The 24,746-nt window shown below is 41.5% G+C and overlaps 1 protein-coding gene across 4 annotated transcripts in view; it reads left to right on the forward strand.

Annotated features, from left to right (window-relative positions):
• LOC124156504 (eyes absent homolog 2) overlaps positions 1–24,746 on the forward strand; it is a 560,747-nt gene that overhangs the window by 225,229 nt on the left and 310,772 nt on the right. The window contains exon 1 of one of the 4 annotated variants that reach the window (XM_046531082.1): positions 13,897–14,737. The exons of the other annotated variants lie outside the window; for them this stretch is intronic. Coding sequence (XP_046387038.1) covers positions 14,678–14,737 — 60 coding nt within the window. The 5' untranslated portion in view covers positions 13,897–14,677. Of the gene's footprint in view, positions 1–13,896; positions 14,738–24,746 lie in introns of those variants that run through there. 4 annotated transcript variants of the gene reach the window in all.

A 24,746-nucleotide genomic window follows, 5' to 3' on the forward strand; every position in this document is an offset into this window, starting at 1 on the left:
CAGAATTATTTTCTATAGAAAGGACTAAAAGCGTTCTATCTGAGATGAAAAAACTCGCCTGTGTTCAAACCCGAGGTGTTAGTAATTAACACAACATATCATAACATTGAAAATCTTTCTCGTTTCATTATTTGCACCGTGATCCATTTGCCTGGCCATTTATCCTAACCCCCGTGCCGACTCTCTCATCAGCGCCTCTTCGTCTTTGCGCTTGTATTCTCTCATTTCTCCTTGCTTTCCTTCAGCTCCCCGACCTGCTTTTCCACGCCCCGTTCTCCTTTGGCTGCCTCGAACGCCTCACACTTAGTTGCATGTGATTGGTAATAATCGAAAATCGAATTGCTTTGCGAGGCATTTGTAATTTGAAACCGGTGGATGGGTTGTCGCCTCAGGCTGTCACCAGAATTCATCAACTCGGGAGATTGAAAGCGCTGGGGATCCAATGGTTCGTGGGAGACCGATGCTTAGCCCAGGGCTTCGTTGCTACTAGGCGTAGCATTATACATATACCAAGTAGATTGCGACGGATTTAACTTCGTTGAATCAATATATAGTGAAAATGGCGTGTCAAGCCATAGATCTTCCAATTCTTTAGTCTCAACCTGCCAGTCGGTTCTTCTTGATGTTATTTGGGTCATTCCCAGTGAAGTTCACCAACCTTTTTCCCTTATGGTCTCAGATTTTAATGAAAAATTGTATGTGACTACATATTTTTCTCAAAATAAATACTGTTATGGGAAAAACCTTTTTTGAGCGTTTTATGCGAATTTAAGTTTTTTCACATTTTTGCCAAAAAAAAGATGTGCCTTGATTCGTATAATTCTTTCTATTGCACTGCAAAATTTTCACTGTAGCGAAAATTTCATTGAATGCCCTTTATTAATTGCTGTTAACTTTAAATGTTTACTAACTTTTCTATTTACTTTTCTTAAAAACCGCACGTCGGAATTCGTCCAAGCTTTTGTTTTAATATTAATAAATATCCTCTTTTCTATTACAAAAATATAATTTAGTGTAAGACGATTAATTGATTATTTAAGTATTTTAACGTTTATATTTTTTCTCTAGGGCAGCTTTCTGACTCTCTCATTTGAAATGCATATCATAAGCTCATGTAACGAATCTATGGATCTATAACAGCTGGTCCATTCGATAGTAACATGATCTAGAGCTTCAATGATAAACTAGCTATCAACGCTGCTAATATTTGTTATCTATATTATTGGCAATGTGTCTTTTACGAATCTTGTGCGAAAGCTGTACTGAAGATTTGGATAAGACAACCAGTTAGCATGATGTAATTGTGAAGCTTACTCGTGCCGTAATGGTTTACTAAAATATAAAATTTTGTTATATTCCAATATCAATTCCAGCGTTCATAAAATTCATTGTGTACTTAAGATTTAATATGATCAACCAGGTATCCACTCAAGTAATAAGAAGTATTTGAACGCGAATGAACACTTCCAATAGTCTTCAGCTGAGTGGAACAACTAGATTGGTCTCTGTAGTATTAATTATATTTCAACATGCACATTAGTGTGGGCATCATTGCGGCTTAAATTTATATTATTTTCACATATTCAGTATGCAATGAATACCCTGACTTATACAGTGTATTGACGATATCTGTTCCATGACTGTAAAACAAGCCATCGTTTTTAGTACCTTATAATTTTCGAACTGTTTGCATTATGCTTGTATGTGTTCATTGCATTAATTTGATTATGAGTGCTTTTTGTCGGTACTAAATTATTCATGATAATATTCAACTATTAACCTGAGTACTCGACCCAAGGTGAATTAGACCCTGGAAATATCCCAGCTGCCAGCTGCTGTCTGATAGCGCCTTTCGAAGTAAATTGCGTGATTTATAAAATACGATAGCGGAATCCAATTGCTGCAAGTTAGAGCAAAATACATTTCTGTAGACTTGAAGTACCTATTCTTACACACTCCTTGTGGAAAATGGACCATCATGTCCTCAGGAAGCAATGGATGGACTGGAAAATTGTGCGACATTCTGATTAGTGGAAAGCGTAGTAAAAATTTCAAAGTTCCTTAGGAATGTGGTAAACATTATCACGCCCGTGATACCCGTAAAACTGGACCATTACAAGGCAGAATCCACCATTTTTAAAGTCTTCCATTGTGCAGTGGTGAAAGATTTCGCTGCAACGGTGCCTGGAATTGAGCGGAGCGTGCTGAAGGTGGGTTTACAACATTTTTCCAGGGATGTGAGGAGGATGAATGATGCTGGCGAAGGATGCGCCTCTATCGGGGATCAGAGGAACGTCCGCCTGCCAATTGGCCCGTTATTTCACACCTTCACCACTTCCTTCCACTAGTATGGTTGTTACTTAAGTTCTTTTTCTATGCCATTCAGGAAACTGAAGGAATTCCTGGGAACTCGAGTGAGTGAGTACCACGTGAGCACATATGAACCCGAGTGTTCATCACAGTACTTTTTATGTTTCATCTCACTAGCGTGGGTAGTCATTGCATTTTGAGTGTGTGCGGTGTTTACCCGTTTTTTCACTAGTTTCGCGATGATTGACAGCTTCGTCAGTAAAAATGCGCGTTTTACCGGTAATTCGGGAGTAGAGGCCATTTATGAAAAAAAAAAATGGGGCCGATTACGCTTCCTTGTGTGATCAGGATGTATTTAACGACATCAGAGCTAATTCCGTCATTAACTGTTTTTTCCGAAAATTCTTTTTGAAAATAGATTATTTCTATTCCAAAATCATCCGCTGCACAATGCCGTAAGATTGCTCCACGTCGAGTGTGCGTAGATTTTAGCTTGCGCCCTCTTCTCATCGTCTCTTTGGAGCAGGAAGTTTCCCAACATTTTTTCAGGGATGTGCTGGGAGGCGCCTCCTCTGCCTATGAGGGCTGAGAGTAGTCCACCCCTCCTGTCACTTGGCCCCTTGTTTTCCATCCCACTCCCCCCCTTCCCCCAAACAGCAGCGCCCCCGCGGCGTCGGCGCTGGAATGAGAGCGCACACGGGCCCTCTGTGTGTGCGTGGGTGGGTGGAAATGCCTTTGTTTTCCCGACGTGCCTTTGGGGGGCGCTGGCGTGAAATCCGATCGTCGACGGGAGAGCCTTTCTTATTTTATTTCAATTCTCTCCCCCCCCCTCCCCTTACATCATTCAACCCCCACCCCCTGCGGGCGACGTATCCCTTTGCGTGTCGAGGAGGTATTTTGAGGGCTTTCAATCCCTTTGCAGCCCTCGCTCGCCGATAAAATGTTATCTTCGACTCCTCGCAGTTTGCATTATCACCCTCGTCGTAATGATGGGAGGCTGTGGCCGCCCATTCCATCGAGTGAAGGCTTTTATTCGCTCTCCTTCAAGTAGTGTTCTTGCCGCAGTATATCCTGGGGCTTTGAGAATATTGGTTGTTGAACTTTATTTGATTTCACTGCATTTTATACGGAATAAGCAAGAGATTGATAGCTATCGGTATCACATTTATTAATACATTTCTTTTTTATCTATAAAATATCTTTGACTCCTCACATTTTTGTAACATTTTTGTCTAGTTCTATTTCAAAATGATAATAGGGTTGCGTTTTCTGCTCTGGCTCATTGATCGTTTTTATAAATTTTTTACAGGATGAATAGCATTGCTGACAAAATGTTTACGTTTTTTTACAGCTGTAACCCGGCTGTCGGAAATATCTTTTGCATTTGATTACCGGTATTTCAATTCCTTCGCACTAAAACGTGTTGTTACTTAAATTTTTGGACTTTTATCCCAAAGGGCCATTTGCTGCGTAGGCTTTCCCCCCGACATTCATAGGCTTGCAGTTGTCCTGAGGATCCTACCCCCTCTCTGGTCATTATATTTTTGTGGGTAGGTAAGTGCGACGCACCATTGTCCTCTCTCCACAGAAGTGCTTTCCCCTGATGCCTTCTAGTTCGCCCGTCGCCATTCCTAACTGCTCCCAATCCCGGCGAACCCTCGTAGTTCCTTGTCTCAGCGCTTACCATAGGAAATTCCAAAATCTTTCCAATTCTGTTTTCCGAGGTCAATGTACTTAGCTTCATACACATGCATCACATTTTGCCCTCTTCCGTTTCACATGGCATTTTTATTTATTTATATCGTAATTTGGAAGTTAAAGCATAAAAACATTTTAAATTTCGAAAAATATTCGCATTCCGTATGTTACCTTACTTTTTGAAAAGGAACTGGTCGCAATGATCAACTACACCCATGAATTTATTATAAGTAACCACGGTCTCTGGTTTCTCCTTGCCTTGTCTAGTGGTTGCCACTAGGTCACTTCCAAATTCCGAAGAGATCATTGATATATCCCGCTTGTCTTTCCAGCGGGAAACACATATTCCCTGCTTTCTCCACCGAGAACAAAACCTCTCCTTTCGGTAATTTGTCCCTCCCATTTGGTCTCAATGTACCTGTACAATATATTTTTTGACAAAGAAGCAACGCTGTTGTAATTATTGTTCATGAAAACACTGGCCACCATTTTCAAAAATTTCCAACAATTTTTTACGACTTTATCGCCATGTCCTCGTAAGCAAAAAGCAAAAAATCTCAAGGTGCGAGGTTGCTTTGGGAATGGAATTTCTACCCTATCCCCGAGTGTGTGTTATTCCGATACCTTTGACTTAGCCTGAGTAGAGGTCTGCCCTCAATTATCCATACCAAACCTCCGCTTGATATACTTTGTGAACAAGCAGTATTTTGCGATGCAGCGGTGAGATCTAGAGTAATTGGAATGTGTACCACGAGCGAATTGTCAATTCGACCTGATTAACATAAGCTCGTGACGACATCATTCTGCAAATAGATCGAAGCCGGCGATTATTTTAATGCGAATGGCTCGAGAATGATGCGACGGATAGAAAATCATGAAAATACATTTCTCTGTAATGTATAAAATTCTATCGAATTCGACGCTGATAAGTTGTCAGGCTTTGGCTTTGTATAAAATTGTTTTAGGCTTGATTTTGTGGAATTTTCTTTATTGATGTTGAAAACACAAATGGTAATTTCCACACTATTTCATTAACCACTCAACGAGCGAGACCATGGCTTCAACACTTTGTGTCATTTTCATTGGTGATAATGCCGCTAAGTGTTCTCTCGCATCGGCCTCGCGTAGTTCCTCTTCTTTACACTGCTGCATACAATAGGGTAGTTTCCTTCATCAAAGAAAACGAAAGGCATTGATTGCGATTCGTTACCCACCATTAGTGTATTCATAATATACAAATTATTCGGTATTAGAAATACCAGTTTAGACGAAAGGCAATGGTCAATTTTAACGGCATTTGAAAAAGGACAGATTGGCGCCCGTGCGATTCCACTCCACGTGACGTCACAGGGTCCTAGTTTGTATACGAGTAGATAGGAGTTTTACATCGTCTGAGATAACCAATGCATGCATGAGGCACAGATCTCAGGGAAACATGTCTTAATAATCACCTACTAAAACTGCCTATGGTCGGAAAGTTTCCTGCGTTTGATAAGGTATTGATAATCGTTTTTTAAGCCAAGCGCTACCTGCTAGCAGGGTACTCTGCTACCTGCTAGAAACCTGCGCCTAGCGGCGCACCTGCCGTCGCCCCAAGGTCACCTCACTCCCGGCATTCATACCTAGCCGTCGCGTTTTCGCGCGCTTGAAAATTTTCACTTTTCATTTAATCACGAAAAATAGATATTGTCATTTAAAAATCTAAAAGTGTGAAATGCGTACTCCAGGAGTAATAATATATCGATTTAGGTAATAAAAAAATAATAGGAAACCACCCTATTTGGTACTTCCCCAAATCTTAGATGATTGAGTACATGAACCACATTTCTCATCAAATCCCAACTCTGGAATGATAAAAGGCGACTTTCCCATTTTAATATCTTTAACTTAAGCGAGAATGGCTGAATGGGGAAGAATTTTCCCATCGCAACTCATCTCAACCTTTCATCGAGGGAATAGGGTGGTTTCCTATTATTTTTTTATTGCCTTAATCGAAAGATTATTACTCCTGGAGTACGCATTTCACGCTTTTATATTTTTTAATGACGATACCTATTTTTCGCGATTAAACGAAAAGTGAAAATTTTCAAGCGCGTGAAAACACGACGGCTAAGTAGGAATACTGGGAAAGGTCCGTGTTACGTATTTCTGGTACCAGCTGTCGCCGTAAGAGATGACCTTGGGGCGAGGATTTGAGCGCTGATACGACGCAGGCTGCTAGCAGGTAGCTGAGTACCCTGCTAGCAGGTAACGCTTGGCTTGAATATGGATTATTAATACCCTATCAAACAAAGGAAACTTTCTGAACTTAGGAAATTTTAATGGGTGATTATTAAGAGATGTTTCCCTGAGCTCTGTGCCTCATGCATGCATCGGTAATCTCAGACGATGTAAAACTCCTATCTACTCGTATAGAAACTAGGTCCATGTGACGTCACGTGGAGTGGTATTGCATGGGCGCCAATCTGGCCTTTTTCAAATGAGGTTGAAATTGACCATTGCCAATCGTCTAAACTGGGATTTCTAAAACCAAATAATTTTTATATTATGACTACACTAATGGGAGTAAGTGAGTAACGAATCGCAATCAATGCATTTCGTTTTCTTTGATGAAGGAAACTACCCTATTCTTTTAGTGAAGCAGGATTTCGGGTCTTCGTGCAATCCGGCTGAACGCAATCGTTTGGTCGGTCTTTTCAGTTCCATCCTTCTCCCCTTCCCCTCTCCACATCGTTTTATTCATCACAACCCCTCACGAGGGCGGTCAGGGATCTCACGGCGAATAGGGCGCGCAGTCGCTACTGCCAACATAAGGCTTTCACTCACTCAGTGATTTTACCCGAAGTTCGGTTTGATAAGGTGAGGATAGAGCTTACCCCTGACTAGGCGACAGACGTGTTAAGTAGTATGAGTAGTAATAATAATATTAATGTCGTCTTTATTTCACGAGCGAATAACGAGATAGTCCTCTCTTACAATTAACTTGTTTGACAATCACATACATCCATGCCCTGGATGTTGGTCAAACCACGCAGGCGGGAATCGAACCTGCGATCTCTAGGTTAGCATTCGGGGTATGTATTTCTTATTTGTAGTATTCTAGTAGATATTCTAGTAGTAGTAGTATTTTGTTTTTAGGGTGCATCGACAACTAAGCTCATTTGCACCACTGACAAACTATAAAATCAAAATTTTAAATTATAATTCAAAAAAACATTTAAACATTCAAAAAAATTTTGTTAAAGAAGTGGTGGTCAGATGATAAAAAGGTTGGAATTTAAACACTGTTAATTAGCCCGGTCTCTATTGAAAACTTTATGACTCGGCTGATACTATCAGGGTCGTCTCCTAGAATGTGCCCTAGGTCTCCCCCGATGTTCAGCCGATGGCGCACAGAACGGTATTTCTCACACTCTGTCAGGAGATGTCTCACAGTAATGGGAGAGTCGCAATCATCACGGAGGGGTGGACAGGCGTGTTAACTTCACACATTGATCGTAGGGGGACCAGTTCCTTCGAGAATATTCGTATGGGGGTGTGCGAAGGCTTTACTCGGGATTTGAACCCGGGAAACCTCCATCAGCAGCCTAATGCTTCACCCACTAGGCTAACATGCTCCCCTATATTTGATTTACGTAGAGATGGACATTTGTCCAAATTCTACACTGATCTGAATTAGTTACCTCTTCACAGCCGAAGGGATTATATCGTGGGATCTTTTCTGTTCTCCTTATTCCAAAAACAGACTCCTGCATACCTGTGCGAATTATTCATCCACCGCAAAAAAGTTACTGGAATTCCCACCCGCCGTGTTTCTGACCTTCAAATTCCTCAAGCCCGCACCAATATATATTTCAAATCTTTTCATCCAACTGCGTCTAGATTCTGGAACTCTCTTCCGCCAAATATAGATATGTCACAATCACTTCGGTCGTTTAAAAGAAGGCTGTACTCCTATTTGAAGTCCGGGGCTTAATTCAGTCTCCTCAACTCATTAGAGTTATCACCTAAAAGTTGTGATGTTATCAAAACTCTACATAAATGTGTATATGTATGTGTGTGTTCAATACTGTATAAGTTAAAACTTATATTTTTGTGTTATTAGTATTGAATATTTTACATTTTTTGTATAAATATCTCTACTTGTTAGCCTAGAAATAATCTCCATAATGCATTATTTTTGTCAAAATTCCTTTTATTGTACATTTCCTGTATTTTCTATTTTTTGCTCTCATATGTTTTACCTAGAGCATAATAAAAATATTCTATTCTATTCTAATGTCTGCAATGCTGTGACAAATATTATTCCCTCTTCCTGTTTTTGTAAGACGATGAACGTTACATGGCCGACGTTGAGGCAAATTGAGGCGCATAAATATCATCGAGGAAAATAAAATATTTTCGTCGGCCTGGATTTGAATGAAGATCCATATAAATGCTGCTCACCCATCAAGCGCACTTCATAGGATCAAGAAGGCAAAATATTTGTCAGTCCCATTTGGAATACCCGCACTTTTCTTAAGTTGGTGCTAACATCTTTTCAGGGTAAAATACCCTTTGGTGACTTCGAATTTGCTTAATGCATATTTTTTATCTATTACATTCAATCCCAAACGAGTGAACTTTGTGAAAATTATTTCTCAAGAAATGAGTCCCGTTTTTTACTCTATTTTTATCAATGACCTCGACTAGTTTCTTCGTCTCAGCCCCAATATCAATATTTTTTTCATATTTTACCTATTTTTAGGTCAAATCGGGCCCGCAACGCATTTTAATTTAGAGGAGACATATTTAATGGAGTGTTCCAGCTCAAAACCCATTGTAGTAGCTAAATAGTGTTTTATTAGAAATACTAATGACCGCTTTGGCGTGATTTACACTATTCGAATAGTCGTTGGAGAGTGAGACAATGCCAGCGTTTCCCTTACCTATTCGTCTAGCACTTTGAGCTCACAATGGGATGGTGTCTCATGCGTCCTCTCCTCCTAAGGTCCGTGGTGGTGCGGGCGAAACGTCTGCTCGGCCGAAGTGGGCATGGGGGCGGTGGTGGTTTGGTCACGGACCCTCGGCACATGCGGGAGGTTTGATATGTCGTCTTTTGTCTTCCGTCTTTTGTCTTGAATTTCGCTCCTCCATTGTCTGCTCTGAATGCCTTCCACTGTCCGCTCCGAGGGACGCTCGCTCTCTCGCCACAAGCCACCGCACCTCTCCCGACTCCTCGTCTCTTTCGCGACCGCCTGGCGCCATTCGTCTTCGCTGGCGTCCTTCCTTCATGCCCTGCCCTTGCTCGAATCCCTTGAAAAAATTTTTTTGCCATTCGAAATTGTCCAGAGCGTTTGATTAATAAAAATATTTTTATTTTAGCTGTGTAGAAGAATAAGTGTGCCCTTACCACAACCAAATTTGACTTTGTTTGAAAGATGTTTTTTGTACGTAGGACCAAAGGTTTATAATTTGTTAACCCAGACATATTTAATTCAAAGTCTTTGAAAAAGGTTTTGCAAAATGCACATTCTTGGCTTCTCACTAAAGAAAGTATAGAAGAAATATTGTTATAAAATATTGATGTAAGTGAATTTTAAATACTACTTAAGTTGTTTTTTTTCATGTACGTACTTCTTTGCTTTGTTAGTATAGATTATCAAAGTAACACAAAATGAACTTCACTATATGTAAAGCATAATGTATTATTATTTTGGATGGTAGCCTCAAACAGATTATCCTTCGTGGCTACCTAAAATTACTCAATTTTGCTATTGTCATGTAATTTGTGTGTGGAGTAAAAATTATTATTTTAACATTTGCGGAAGTATTCCCTTTGAACAAAAGCCCTCGGCAAGCGTTGTCAATCCACATAAGATGCATTTTGGATAGTTGACGACTGATTGTTGAATTGAGCTCAGTGCAAAGCGGTGAGGCCGAAAACGAGGCATTGTTTAATGATTTGTTGAGTTGATGGCTACAATATGTATTTTATTGTTTGTCAGCGATAGTGTGAAGGAAGAAAGAAAAAAAGATCTCTATTAAGTAATAAAATGGTTGGATTATTACGTAAACTATAACGAAAGCTATGTTTCTGCTGGTTTTTATTCATTAAGTATTGATTCCGGGATGACCGTTTGCCGTGATGACTGTATGATCTTGAATTTGGCAATGGTTGTGCTGTAATGGAGGTATACGAGCAAAAATACTTTAAGTAAGGAGTTTTTAATTGGAGTACTGGTAAAAACTCATTCTGGTGATGATTTATGAGTCTTATTTCTTTATAACTGAGTTTCATTCTCATTTCGCAAGTTATGCGTGTGGCTGTGTTAACATTGCAACAAAAATTGCGGTGTTCTCTCTTTTGTTTAATGCTAGTGACCGAGCGTATTGCTGTTCTTTTCTGAGCGAACGCACGATCTCGTATATAAAGTGTTGAAATTAAGCCGATCGCTTGGTCGTTGCAGTCGTTGAAATCACCGCATCCGAAGCATTTCTCTTGAATGGAGAGAGGCCGCCTCTGAATGCGTATAATGTTTCCGTGTCGGCAGAGTGGAATTTATAGTTGACTCATTGGGATGGCTCATGCTCCGCTCAACTGGGGCTCACCCGAGTTCGCTTCCGAGAATTCGCGTCGAGTGAGACAATGGCATGGCGAACTCCGTCGCATCTCCCGTATGTGTCTCAGTATAGACGCTCGCTTAACATGCATGCTGTTGGAGTTGTGCTTATTGGTCGGAATTGCGTAAGGACGATTGTGGTTCCATATACTGGCCAGGTGCATTTTCCCTGAGTTAGGCATGAGTAGTCGGAAATTTATTTTTCACCTGTGTGTTCGTGATACCTAAGAGGTTTGTTTGGTAGGGCGTGAATTATCCCTATCCCCAACATAAACTAAGCTGTTTCAATTTTGTTGCCTCCACAATGAAACGCGAGTTTATATCGCAGGAGTTAACTCCCTGCAAGCGTTCATTTCGACTCTAATTAAGATCAGATCTGCGTTCCTCGACATCAAAGGGTATGGAAGAGAATCTATGCTACATAACCACCTCATTATTACTGGGAGTATTCATCGGTAATTAATTAAGAAATCAGCTTAAACTATGACACAATACCATGTTTCATATCGCGATGAAGTCTATTGTGCTCCCCTATCCTTCTCGGCATGATGCTTGGAATGATGATGACTGATGCTAGGAACCTCCTCGTTCTCGACTCTATTCATCGGATTTTGTAATCAGCATACAGTCCACCGTGATCGATGGGGTTTATCCATATATCGTTGACGTTATCAGCAAGTATTCAACCCTGAGAATTATTAATGAGATTAATTTCATGCTTTGAACTACGCTCAGGTAATGGTGCCCTTGCAAATTGTTGCAGGAGATTCGTTAATTATGGGGGCTAGGGTTGGGATTAGAGTCATTGGCTCTTGTGCCATTTGCCCTTGACCGCGCACGCTCGATTGATGGAACGAGTTCCAAAGATGAATCAAGAGAGAGAGAGAGAGCGATGTGACGTATTGGATGGTAGACTATTCATGCATCTTCTCGGATTATTAGGGATTATGGGATCGGTGTGTCTTTATTCGCATTCAGGGAACTGTGTGCGTAAAATATCATCCTTTGCCCGTTGATTATATTTATGAGGAAGGTGGCTGATTTGTCGCGGAAAGGACTCTAATTTCGTATTAAATGTCGAAGGGAGAATTTTTAGTGTCAGCTTTGCTATCTAAGGCAACGCTTCAAATGTTGAAACTTTAATGACTCGTTATGAAAAGGACTCGTTTGAAACTTTATGACTCGTTAAATGGAGCTAATATTTTTTCCATTACACTCTTTTCACGGATATGGAGTTAGCGATCGCCTTGCTAAGAAAACATACCCTCCCGCGAGAGCAGTTCAATCTGGAATTGGAAGCCTGAGCTATGAACATCATTGGATATTTTACTCCATTCTCTCTAGATGCGCTGCTTGTAAATATTGATCCGAGGTAAGATACGATGCTTTCCCGGCGAATATATTCTAAAAAGGCTTACTTCATCCACTCATCATTAGCCCTGAGGACGGGACCCGACTCGTGTTCCGAAACGTCGGCATAATGGAGAGAGACCACCCGGCTGGAAGCCCGAATAGCCTTTTTAGAGTATTGATCCGAGGTGTTTCCCTCCTCTTCAGAGGAACAGACAAGGAATGCACTCGGAAATTTTTAAATGGAAAAGTTAATATGTGCAAGTCAGCCTCAAGAGCAATTCTTCATTTTCTACTCATATATACAATGGGGTCTCCTTTGTACTTAGTTACTCGCAAAAGCACAATGATGGATTCTGGATATTTTGCCTCTTTCATGAATTCGGGCTATGTGAATATATGTATATTTATGGTCTTTTGCTTCTCTTTTTCAATTATCGTTTACTTTCACTACCTTGAATTTACATTATATGAATTCCAGGTATTAAATAGTGATAAATTACATTATGACCGTCCCTATTAATAGTAAGACTAATTTATAGCACGATACATAGTGTCGGGGGCAGCGTGTTAGTCCCATGGGTATGGTACATAGCTGCTAACCCAGGGTCTAGCCTTCGGACGCCCGCAAACCTAATCCTCTTTGCGAGTTTACCCAGGGAAAGGAATGAATGTGTGATATTCACTCGCCAGTGGTTTAGTTTGGGGCGATCTCTACTATCACCCATACGTACGAATCTTCGGCTTGAATCACCAAGTGAGTGTGTGAGAGAGAGTTTAGCTCTGTACCAATACGTAGCTAATGGCTGTGCGTCTGTCCCGTAAAGATTTTCGGAACACCGACAGCAGCCAACTGCTTGGTTTATTTCAATGAAGGGTTTGCGTTTTTCGCATGGAATCTACTCAGTGGCCGTCTCTACGCGTATTGAATGGAAAGTGAAATCACCTGGAATTTGGAGCATCATTCGTTGAATTGCAAGGCGAGGATTCTTGTGCTGCGACCCTCTTATTTCTTCGGATCCCATGCCAGTTCTTTTACTTCCTTGTGATCCTTATTTCTCGTCCCGTCTGCATTTTCTCCAAATCGGTGCACATCTCTTGGACCTCTTCGTCGTCTTTTCTTTAAGTTTTCCCCCCGATAAATCTTACCTCTGCTTGATAGGTTTCATTCCATCGTTAACCCGCTGTGCTTTTCTATGGCATTGTGCATTCATTGTGACTTATTTATCCTGTTTTTCGCTATGTCTCCTCCTTTATCACCCTATCCGTTCATTTGATTTTCGCCATCCTTCTACAGGCCAAGATCTTTTCGACTTGGTTTTTTCATTGGTCCATGTTTCTGGATTTTCGAGTCAAATTGAGATGTGTCGCTCGTTCTCCTCGATCATCGAGTGATTGGTTGTGGTCATCAATCCTCGCGCCTTCTCTTTTAATGACTCACCCTTTCGTGCTCCCCAACCCCCAGCCCAGCCTCCCTCTCCAAGGGGAGTGCATTCATTGTATCATCCCCCTTCTTATCCACCCCTTTCGCGTAAGGCCCACCTCCCGTGCGTCTGTTGCCGCCTTTCGCCGAGGGGAGGCGACACCCGCCCTGCTTCCCCATTGGCTGCCCGCAACCGGTTCTCGCGTCGACACCCGGAAGGGCCCTCTCATTGGTCGCCTCGTTCCGCGTCCCCGGATCCATGTCCCCACCCCACGCCCTCGCACCTTCAACTGTTCTCTCTCCCCTTTCGCCCCACACCCCTCTTGCGCATCCCGCTGCTCTTTTTTTCCCTCTCATCTCTCTCTCTCGAGGCGTGACGTCAGGAGGAGGGAGTTGGGGGGTGGGGGGATGCGCGCTTCGCTCGTCGGCCGCAGGGCGCCGCCACCTTCGCCCCCACCCACCCCCCGCTTCCCTCCCTCCGCTCCGCCCGCAGCAGTCTCTGTCCGTGATCCGTGCTGTGAGGGACGCGTGCGCCTCTTCCGTGCATCCGTCTCACCCGTACGACCCTCGAGAAGCGCCTTTGAGAGGCAGGGCGAGGTCCGTTCACTTCCCGCCTGCTCCCTGCATACCTTCCTCTTGGGAGGCTGCGCACCGTAGTGCTTTTTGGTGCCGCTTATCCTTCGCGCAAACGGCCTTCTTTGCCTCTGCCGCGGAGAGATAGATCACTCCGGGAGAACTGTGATCCTGTTTCATTTGAAGAGAACAGCCGGGAAGAACTGCTCTCCTGTCAGGAGGAGAGAAAAAAATTCGTGAAGATTTGTGCTCGTCGTAAACAGTTTGGGAGAATTTCTCTCCGACCGCAGTGGGCATCATTTCAGGTCAGTGCGAGTTTTAAAATCCCGAGAGACTCACTGGAGAATTGTCATCGTCCTGTACCTCATTTTGTTCGTGTCCAAGAGGGGTAATCTTTGAAAGAAAGAAAGTGAAGAGGCCTTCCGCTCGCGGGCGCCTGATTACTCTGCTGGCTGGAATAATGATGCGTGCAGTTTGAAACGCCGCGAGTGGATTTGGAAGGGTTGATCGGCGACGCATCCCAGTCGTTTCCGGATACTTTCCCTCGTGTGTGGATTGATAGCGAGTGCTTTTTCTGGTGGCAAGTGTGTTGTTGGTGGCATGGGCGGCGGAGGTCCTTTTTCGGGGCCCAACTGACGTGGGGCCGCGGCTGGTGGTGCTGCCGTGAGGGGGCGGAGTGGCTGAGGCGGGGGCAGAGGAGGCGGGGGGCGCGGGGTCGGCCATGCTCTACAACGTGTCTTCCTCCTACTACAATCACTCGCCGCTCTCCTACTACCACCAGGTAACAACCCAAACCCACCCACCCCCTCCTTCCCAACACACGACCAAATCCCTCTCGAAGCATCCTCAAATTCCAGGTTTCACTTGTGTTACCTCGAGTTGCCTCAAAAGACAGCGCGATATTATCCCACTCCTAGCCTATCCTAATCATTCCTGCTCTATCCTTAGTTAATTCAACGCGATCACCATTCATTCATTTATTTCTTCCTAAAATGCAGCCTCCTCTGATGAAATGGGGTAACAGTGAAACATGTCATGTTCTACCAGTATGAAATGATTGGTTTGAGTGTTCACTTTTTGGAATGGTGACATTATTGTTAAGTAAACATTTATATTCCACACGGTGGTATTTATTTAAGTAACTCAACCGGTTTCGACATTTTCAGGTCATTATCAAGAGGTGAGGTAAGATGTGACATGTGTCACTGTTCCGAAAATATTCTACATGCGAATGAGTTGTAGACCCGGTCCTGGTCCGGTAAAAGCATCCCCGTGACATCTGAAGACTCTGCTACTGCCTTGGCAGTGTCAATGAGTATGCCTACACGATTATATGATTCGAAATTATTTTTTTTTTTAGTTCCTCAGGGAATCGAACGTGGATAATATTCCCTTCGCTGGTCAGATTTGTGTTCATTTACACCACTATTCCCTTAAGTTACGAACGCGGAGGGAATCTTGATCACGACTATGACAGGACATTGGCTACGTTGCCGGGGAGATGCATGTGAGTAAGGACCTCGGTTATCACTTCGGCAAAGTCACCGTTGTTTCGTGTCGTTGATAATCGTGTATTAATTTTAGCAGGACGGAATATGGGGACTCATTTTCTATACCATGTGACTTGCAGACCAAAAGTAGAACCCCAGGGTAGTAATCTCTAGTAGTTGGCAGTAATATCTGACCGGCAATTGGGAGATCCGGTTTTGAATACCCGACTTGTCCAATGAGTTTTATTCACAGCGATATCCTTCCTTGGTATTTACATTATGTAATCGACTGCGCGTGAAGTCACTTGCATTATGCCTTGCATGGAAATATATCTCGGATTGGGCGAATTCTGGCAACCTGAGTGTCCCTGGGATTATGAAAAAGCTTTTGATGGAATCCGTCGGGGTTAAAGGCAATTATTATCATTAAGGTATCAATTGACCGTTCTCTTACCTTTTTGTGCTAAATTCATCAACACCGTTTTGCCATTTGCGAAATGCCCAAATTGTTGCTTCGTTGTCTTTCTTAAGTGATTGAATTAGGTAAAGATTTTACAATTATTTAACCTGCATGCTCCGGAAATTTTAGCAGTTTTTAAACTATTTTCTGCTGTTAGCTGTAGTATATGTTGTGATTTTAAATTCTATTTATATTATTATTATTTTGAATGCGTATGATTTTTCCTCAGATTTCTTTTCTTTCGACATTATTGAAATTGGACAATTTTTGTGCGTAGAATTTCGGCCGAAATGCTGGAGTAATGACTCCGTGTATAACGGAGGAAAGTAAAGGCTCTGTTCAATGAGCATTATTATTGCTTGCTGGCGTTTTAAAATGTGTATTTCAGCAGGATGTCGATATATTCAATTCCCCTGGGTACCACTTGCTTTGAAGGCTATCGTTTACGTAGCCGCCCTTTGCCCTTTGAAACCATTTTTTCCTTGAACTCGCATACGTTCAGTTATTTGGGGCACATAGTGTTCCGTCCCTATTGTAACTTGTTTTCGCTTGAAGATGACCTTTCGGCTGAAACGGATTGTTCCAAAATTTAATCAGAGGAAATTGCAACCTAAAATCTTTGGAAAAGAAGCATCAGGTTTTTGCATTGCTATCTTTTCTTTATTTTTATCGATCATGGTTTCAGTACTTTGATTTATATCAACGTGAAAGTCTCTGCCATAATGTCCATATATTGAAAACAGTGAAGGTCAAGTGTATGTTTGGAATATGCATAGACGCGGCTTTTTTAAAATCTCATTGTTTCAAATGAAAACATATGATGTAGGTATTATCAGGCATTGGCATTATTATTTTTAAACATGTGTGGCTAGCATCATCACCAAAACAATTTAATACATTACTTCCGTAATTTTATTTAACTGAAGTCGTTTTCCGATGCTGGGGGTCATGAGTGAGGTTCAAGTGTAATTATTATTTATTGTAAACCTTGTTGTTATTTTTAAGACGGTACTCAGCAGCTGAAAAACCTGTCGATATGATTGAATTACAGTGGGCATATTCTAGTTTGCTGTTTTGGTAATATCATGAAACGTTGAGCTCATTCGGAAGCGTCAGTCACCCGTTCCGCTGGTCTTCTTTCCTGTTGTACTACTAGTTTAAGAACTCGCGAAATCATCTTGAAAAGTTCAGGGTACTTATAGTGGTATCTCTATAACATATTCACGTACGTCTAATGTGATAAATTTTATATCTGGGGTATAGGTAAATGTAGTAAAGGGTCACCCCCATGTCTCCTAAATATTTCAATATAATCGCGAAATACATTGTATAAGTGACACTATGTGGTTTACGTTACGAACATTAGCTGCATGAAACATACCTTTTCCAATTCTTTTTCAATTTCTGCTTTTGAATTAATTCCCTCACGTCGTGTTTCGTGACTACAGCAACATTCTAAAGTCGTTGTGACAAACGAAACGCGTCCTGCGAAAATTAATTCAGTGGAAATATTGCTGTCTCGTTTGATTAACATTGGTGAGTATATAGAACAAGTAATGCGTTAGGAAAATAGACTAAATGCGACTGGTCGCACAGTGACGCGTATTCACAAATTTTACCTTCGTTATATTTGCCGAGGATAAATAAATAATCGTTTGTTTGATCGGGAAACGTTTTGGGCTAAATTAGATGCAGAAGAGCGTGGATACTGCCCCTATTTAAAAAAAAGGCGGTAAAGTCAAAGTTTAAAACGACAGATAGAGTGATAGGGTGGGCTGCGTCATCTCCTTGTGCATTTCGGGGCGGAGACGGCAGTCCATCAGTCGTGGCCCCGCTGTGAGCGAGCTCCGCTTCCTCGGTCATTCCCTGGGGGGCGCGCAGGTTCCCCGCAGAGGGCGAAGCAAGCCTTTCCAATTCTTCCCGAGTCTTTCCGGAAGCCATGAGAATGTATCCCTTCATGCATTCACCCTGCGTTGGCTCCGATCCGTATTCTTAAGTCTCTCCCTTTATCTCTCTCTCTGGCCTCTAATTTGAGATTAATAAACGTAATGTATTCAATGTTGTTTAACGTCTCGCAGTTTAGGTCTACGAAGATGATAGATATTATATATGCAGAATTGTTTGCCAGTGTTTCCATTTACTTTTCTATGCCTTCTTCAGGGCTTATTTGCAAGGCTTTGCGAAGTAACGAGTTCAGTGAAATCTTTTGAGGTTTATGCACATTGAAAAGTGGAGCAACGAGGAACTAATATAGGTGAAACGTAAGAATTTGGGTAATTCTTCTGTCGTAATTCCTATAGTAATTTTCATCCCTCAAATAAGGATTCTCGTGAACTATCTTGCAGCTCACGATAAGAATATATTTGAGGTGAACGATGAAAGTTCAGGATATAATTCCAGTTTCATTACCGATAAATCTTGCGTGATACCGAAATATTTCCATTGGTATTCCGTTAAATTTATTGTAATAGATTAAAAATGTGAGAAATAGCATCACTCGTGTATAATATGCAACTTTGTGATGTATACACTTCATTTTTTCACTGGAGCAGTCATTATCATGTCATTTAATGTGGTTTCTTGCAATAAATTCACCGTACCATTAAATTCCAATATCATACGCCGATCGCCAATGAGTTTAACTGGAGATCACTTGCTCCGGAATGCTAAATTGGTGGCTCAGTCATGCATATTTTTGTTGTCTTTATCTTATGTAAGAATGAAAGTATATGGTTTTTATGGCCAGTTCTTCAATTCTTATGTACTTGTGAGGAAGGATCTGGGTTGAGATCAGAGAGGTGATGCGGAAAATGCGTTTGGATTGCGAATGTGAATTTTTGCGCCGAAAAATCCATTAAAAATGTATGTGCCTCTACTGCCCTTGCAAAAAGTCGGGATAACCCCAGTTTGAAGTGTTGCCTTGCTGTCAAGTGAAATGAACAGTAAATGAAAGGGAATTTATTTCTACACTTCCTCAATAGCATCAGATAATATGATATCAGATACTATTTTGTGATAGAAGGCACGGTTTTTGACGCTCAGGGAAGATTAGCTCCTTTTTGAGAGCTGTTTTTTTTTAATAATTTGCTTGATTGCATCATTTATCACGTCATTTTTTTGCCCCCCTTTGTAATTTACGGGTGATTAACTTAATTTTTATCCGAGATGGGACCTGTATCCGTATGTCTGACCTGTATGGGGGTGTTAGGACACCAGCCGTTTACAGCTTTAAAAAAATGAAGTACTCTAACGAAGTTGGGACTAGCGTTTATTAAAGTCCTTAATGGTTCGGGGGAAAAACGAATTCCCATATATTTATCCTTTCGTCAAAACTTCTCTCTTAATTTATCGCTTCTATCCGACCTGGAAATATAGTGTGGCTCTAATATTATGTTCTCCGTGTCGCTCTTAAAGATATCTATTCTCAATTGTTCAAGCAATTTAAGCCTAGCGCGCAGCCTCCGAGTCTCCAGCGGCTCCCAGCCTAATTCGCTTAACATCTGGGTAACACTGTCTGTACGCCCGTAGCAGTTTTTGACGAAACGCGAATATGTGTATTAAAAAAAGATCTGATGCTTCTCCGGTGCATGCTGGTAGTAAAGGTTGCTCTAGAGCTCCACCGGGTAATTTCGTCCATGGCAGCCGACGTTTCGAGTTACGAGTCGTACTCCATCATCAGGGCTGAATGATGATGATTCGAAACGTCGGCAGCCATGGAGGAGATTACGCGGTGGAGCACTCGTGCAACCTTCACTACCAGGATATATACTGTACTGATACTGTTGTGAAAGGGCAACGTTGAAGATTGGGCATCATGTTGTGGTTAAAGTTGAGGGAAAACACTCACAGAACAAATTGAGTGAGAGTCTCAATTTATTTCCTGCGCAAAACAGAGAGGAATACCACTGTGGAAGTGTTTTTTTTCGTCGTCCCCGAGTGATTCGGTACATGAAGTTACCGGCAAATCATATTTTCCTCATTCTGAAAATAATTCTCCTTTTGAATCTGACTGTAGTAATCAAGGTGTGCCAGTGTTTAATTTTTCCAACAGGTTGTAAAAAAATTTGTCCTACTGTACAATTTCTTGCATTTTAGGCTTAAATTTTTAGGAGTGACATAAATGTAGCGGCTCATTTGTCAAGATACGGCGTTTTATCAACACGTTGTGGGAAAGAGCAACGGATTATAAGTTTATTCATTCACTCTATTGTGTTCCATAGTCTTGAATGTTAGTGGTGGTCGCATTTAATTATTGTTTGATCCAGATTTTCTCGTATCCACGGCTGAGTTTTTTGGAAATTTCAAAATCACTCTATCAAAAGCGTCATTACTCGTGAATTTTTGGTTTAAATATATTTTTCCTTGCTTGTATTGAAATTTTGCGCGCAATTTTCTCACGTATATTTCTCAGGCCGTTTTACACGGTACACGGAATTGCGCAATCTGACGTACGTGCGAAGGCGCAATCAAAATTGCGTCGTGTAAAGCGGTGAATTGCTAGAACACATGCGAGAATGCGTGGATGCGAGACGGCAAAATAGCCGCTGTTCTAATTTCGTTCATGCATTCGCGCAATTCCACGCCATTTTAGAAATTAATGCAGCTCTAACCTGCGCAATTCCGTGCCCCGTGTAAAACGGCCTTCTCACTGCGTGTCGGTGACATCAATCCGCTTTGACTGTATCTTTGATTGCGCGATTTCCAGAGCGGAAAACAAGCAAGAGATGAAGGAGATGTAGAACGGGGGGATCGAGCAGCTGTGGATGCCCAGGTGTGGTAAGTGGGTGCTTTGCCTTCGGCAGATGCTCACCTCACAGCCCCGATTCAGCAATCGCTCCCTTTTCAATGGACCGCTTAAACGTGATCGCTTTATTTGATAATTTCCTCGATAGCCATTATAATTGAACTCATTGTTTCTTTGTCTCTCATTTGACCTCACGTCTTTATTCGCCCCTTGCCAATTCGATCAATCATTTATCGTATTGTAGCGATAGAATTAAGTATCTTATCACTACTTACTCTTTTTTTAACTCCTTTATTCTTCCTCTTTATCCTTTTAAAGGTACAAAAGATTATATGACTTCGTGTTCTCTCTTTCGTCCCCAAAACATAAACAACCACCCATTATTGGTTATTCTTCCATGACAACTTGTAAGAGGGTTTTCTATAGCATTTATAACATACACGTCACATTGTCCTATGATGCAAGAACATTCTATCAGTTTAGATCTATATTTGCCATACCATGAAAATGATGGGAAAGTGGTGAAAGAGAAAAATGAAAAAGACTGACAGCTTGTAACCGATTGAGATACAGAATAGCTTTAATGACTATTTTCGTATTGTCTTTAACATGTTACTCAATTAATCCCTGGACAGTCTAGTCACAAGACTGATTACATTATTTGTCATGTAATCATTCTCCACTACCCATATCTTATTATTTTGCGTTCCGCATATTAATTGAAGAGGTAAATTCGGTTTTGCTACGAAAGTTACGGCGCCTGTCAACTTCCTGTCTTCGGGCCCAATCCTTTCATTATTTTCTCTTGAACCTCCTTTACCTCGTCATTTGGCTTCTTCTTTATTGAGCGAACTGAGTCAGGCGACACTGTTTCATCACAATACTGAGCGCCATCAGAATCCACATCGCTGTAACCTGAAGATGACGCTCAGGCGTCCAAACACATTGTTTAGTTGTAATAAACTGCCAATGGAATATACAACTTCTAGTGCTTCAAGTTTAATTAATTTTTATCTCGATTCTAATTTTGTTTTAATTCATTCCGACGGGTTTTTGGAAAACTTCCCTGCGAATGTAAGGCTTGAGTTCCGGTGTAATATAGGCTGAAAGCTCCCGCGGGTTATATATTGGCTCTTAGTTATCCTTAAATGACAGATGCAATAACTTCAGGTCATAATAATGTTGGATTTTTCATTAAGCAATCTACCTTGGAACAGTGACTATTTACAAGGAAATTTACCACGATAAATCTAACTGGTTCCTTACAGAGTTGTATCCCTACTTATTCTTACAAGTAGTGAGTTACAACCGTATCTGGATTTAACAAATGGAATACAGAAAGTTTCCTGGTACTTTTGGTTTAATTGTTGGACATAAACATTTAATTTATAGAGTATATCCCTGTCTTTGCTAAACTTTATTATTTAGAGCGAGGACTCATATATAACCCATGCCATTCCTTCATTCCAGAAGTGTTACAAATCCATAAAATTTTAGCAGGTTCTTATAAGATTTATAATTTTTTGTACTTTGGATACACTTCTTGATATGATATGAAGGCTTTCCTTTTTGAACGTAAAAACAACTCCCAATTCTGGAAGAACCAAATCATAAAAAATATATCAATTTGCTAAATGATGATGGCAGCTGCCTCAGCCACGGAATTTAAAAATTGTTCAACGCGGAGCACAGCCCGAGAGAGCTTCATGAATAGCGATTCGTATGATGCGGAATATCCGTGCGTCGCGGTCGTGGCTGGGTGGTGAGGTGTGAGCGCGTTCTCCCCCAATCGAAGCGGACCTCACCCGCCGCTCATTCGTAAACACTCGCGTTTCCGACGATGCAATATGGAAAGTACTCGGGGGAATTTCAAGTCCAGTCACACCCCGAGAATCGTTCTTTTTTTCTAGGATACCTTAGGAAAGATGTGGCGACCAATTTTCTCGAGGCCCCTTCGTCCACCCTTCTCCTCCGCTCAGCTAAGTCAGGCCTCTCACTCAACCGTGAAAACCTTAACCCTTTATAATCCATAACTGATTCTGGGAGAAATAAAATTTCAAGCCTTATCATGATAAAATCGTGAATATTTTCTCCTCAATCATAATTTTTGCGGCAGCTACATATATCGTCATTCAACTTTACAGCACAAAAGAACACGTAATTTGAATCTTTCCTGAATACAGCGTAAAATGTTTAAATTTTTGATGTTACTTAGAAGCAACATTGGGTTTTAAGGCTGGAAATAGCCGTGAATTTCATCATAAAACCGTAAAAATCTCTCAGGCTTATAGAAAAAGAACTACAATTGACAGATAAAATGGAAAAAAAATATATTTCAATCATGTTTCAAGGCCAAGCCACATACAGGCACTGTCCACACATTTATCTCCACACGTATATTCGAAGTGCAATTATTGGTCCTTGTGCCATGACGACACATTGATCTTGAGCCTATAATTGGACGACCGGCATACAAAGTGTTCATTAACCCTGGCGAAAAATCATACACTTCTTCTTCACTTCCCTACCTCACTGCTCCCTCCATTTTGGCACTCACAACCTTAAGCTTCACCTAAATATTGATTACAATAGGTGACCACATGAGAAATAGCACTTTCATTGCTACGTTTGAATTCACGGCGCCTGTCGCGGTTGATAAATTTTTAGTTAACGTGCGGGCGGTGACTGTTATATCATCAATATTTGTGCCTAAAATGGCTTATCAACAGACCGTGAATTTGACCATATTTAGACCGTGAAAACCTGGAAAAAACCGTGAATTTTATAATTTAGTCAGAGTGGGAACCCTGTAAGTACACGACTCACCCTTAATACATATATCTTATATTAGCGTTTCTCCTCACTGCCAAGTGACTGGCGTATTGTGCGACCGTCGAATGCCTGAACGATTCAGGGCCAAAGTATACAAGACCGTAGTCCGCCCAGTGGCCCTATATGGAGCAGAATGTTGGCCAGCCACAGCAAATCAAGAACAGGCCATGCATGTCATGGAAATGAGGATGCTGCGATGGATCCTAGGCATCTCCCGCCTGGATCACATCAGGAATGAAGACATTCGGAAAAGAATGGGAGTTGCATCGATCACAGACAAGATGCGGGAGGCTCGACTGCGGTGGTATGGGCATGTGGTGCGTAGTGATGAGAACTCCGTGGCCAAAACAGCAATGCGGCTGAGTACTGAAGGACGCCGACCACGAGGACGACCAAAGATGCGCTGGCTCGACAAAATTAAGGCGGACATGAAGACCATCAACGCCACGTCAGTAGACGCCCTGGATCGAGCCAAGTGGAGAAGGCTTTGCAGAAAAGCGGACCCTGCAATAGCGCGGGACAAACGCTAGGAAGAAGAAGAGGAGGAGGAGCGTTTCTCCTCACTCATTTTTCTGCCAAAGCATCATTCTAGACATTTGGAATAAATTTCAATCAAAAGTTACGGTGAAAGAAAACAATTGAGACTGGTAAATCCGAGATGTAATATGCCTAGAAAACCTAAGTAAACTTTGGGGAAAAATGCATTGATTGTCGCGTAACACCTCGATTTTGCATCGAATGTTTCTTTTGGTTGCTTTGCAGAACTTATATCGTATGCGTCAACAGATGCGCTCTGCTCGCTATACCAGTAAACCACAGATATTTTAATTTTCTTCGTGCCTTTTTTTGCAGAAAATACCAAATTTACATGTTTCAAACACATACCATTTGGATACCATAACAATCCAGGTCTAATGCATCTAAGGTCACACGAAACGCTGGATTTGGCGAAAATGTATTGGAAGAAACTCAGATAATCCCTGTATAAAAAATAATACCTCGCAATTTTACTTTTTTTATGCATACTCAGTGCTTAACGTCGGCCGGAATGGCGCTCCGGCACCTCTCAGGGAAAATTAGGTTCTGTCAAAAAAGTCATCGTTTTTTTAATATTTCGTTAAACGTTATTCCTCATTGTAATTTTTGTTACAAATTTTGAAAAATTGAAAGTTTTTATGGGGAAAGGGGTATATATTTGAAAATGGCGTGCATTAAATGTGTTGGTTTGCGTTCCGGTACCTAAAATTTTAGAAATTAAACTCTG

Source organism: Ischnura elegans, chromosome 3 (assembly GCF_921293095.1).
Source record: "Ischnura elegans chromosome 3, ioIscEleg1.1, whole genome shotgun sequence".
Classification (NCBI taxonomy): Eukaryota; Metazoa; Arthropoda; class Insecta; order Odonata; family Coenagrionidae; genus Ischnura; species Ischnura elegans.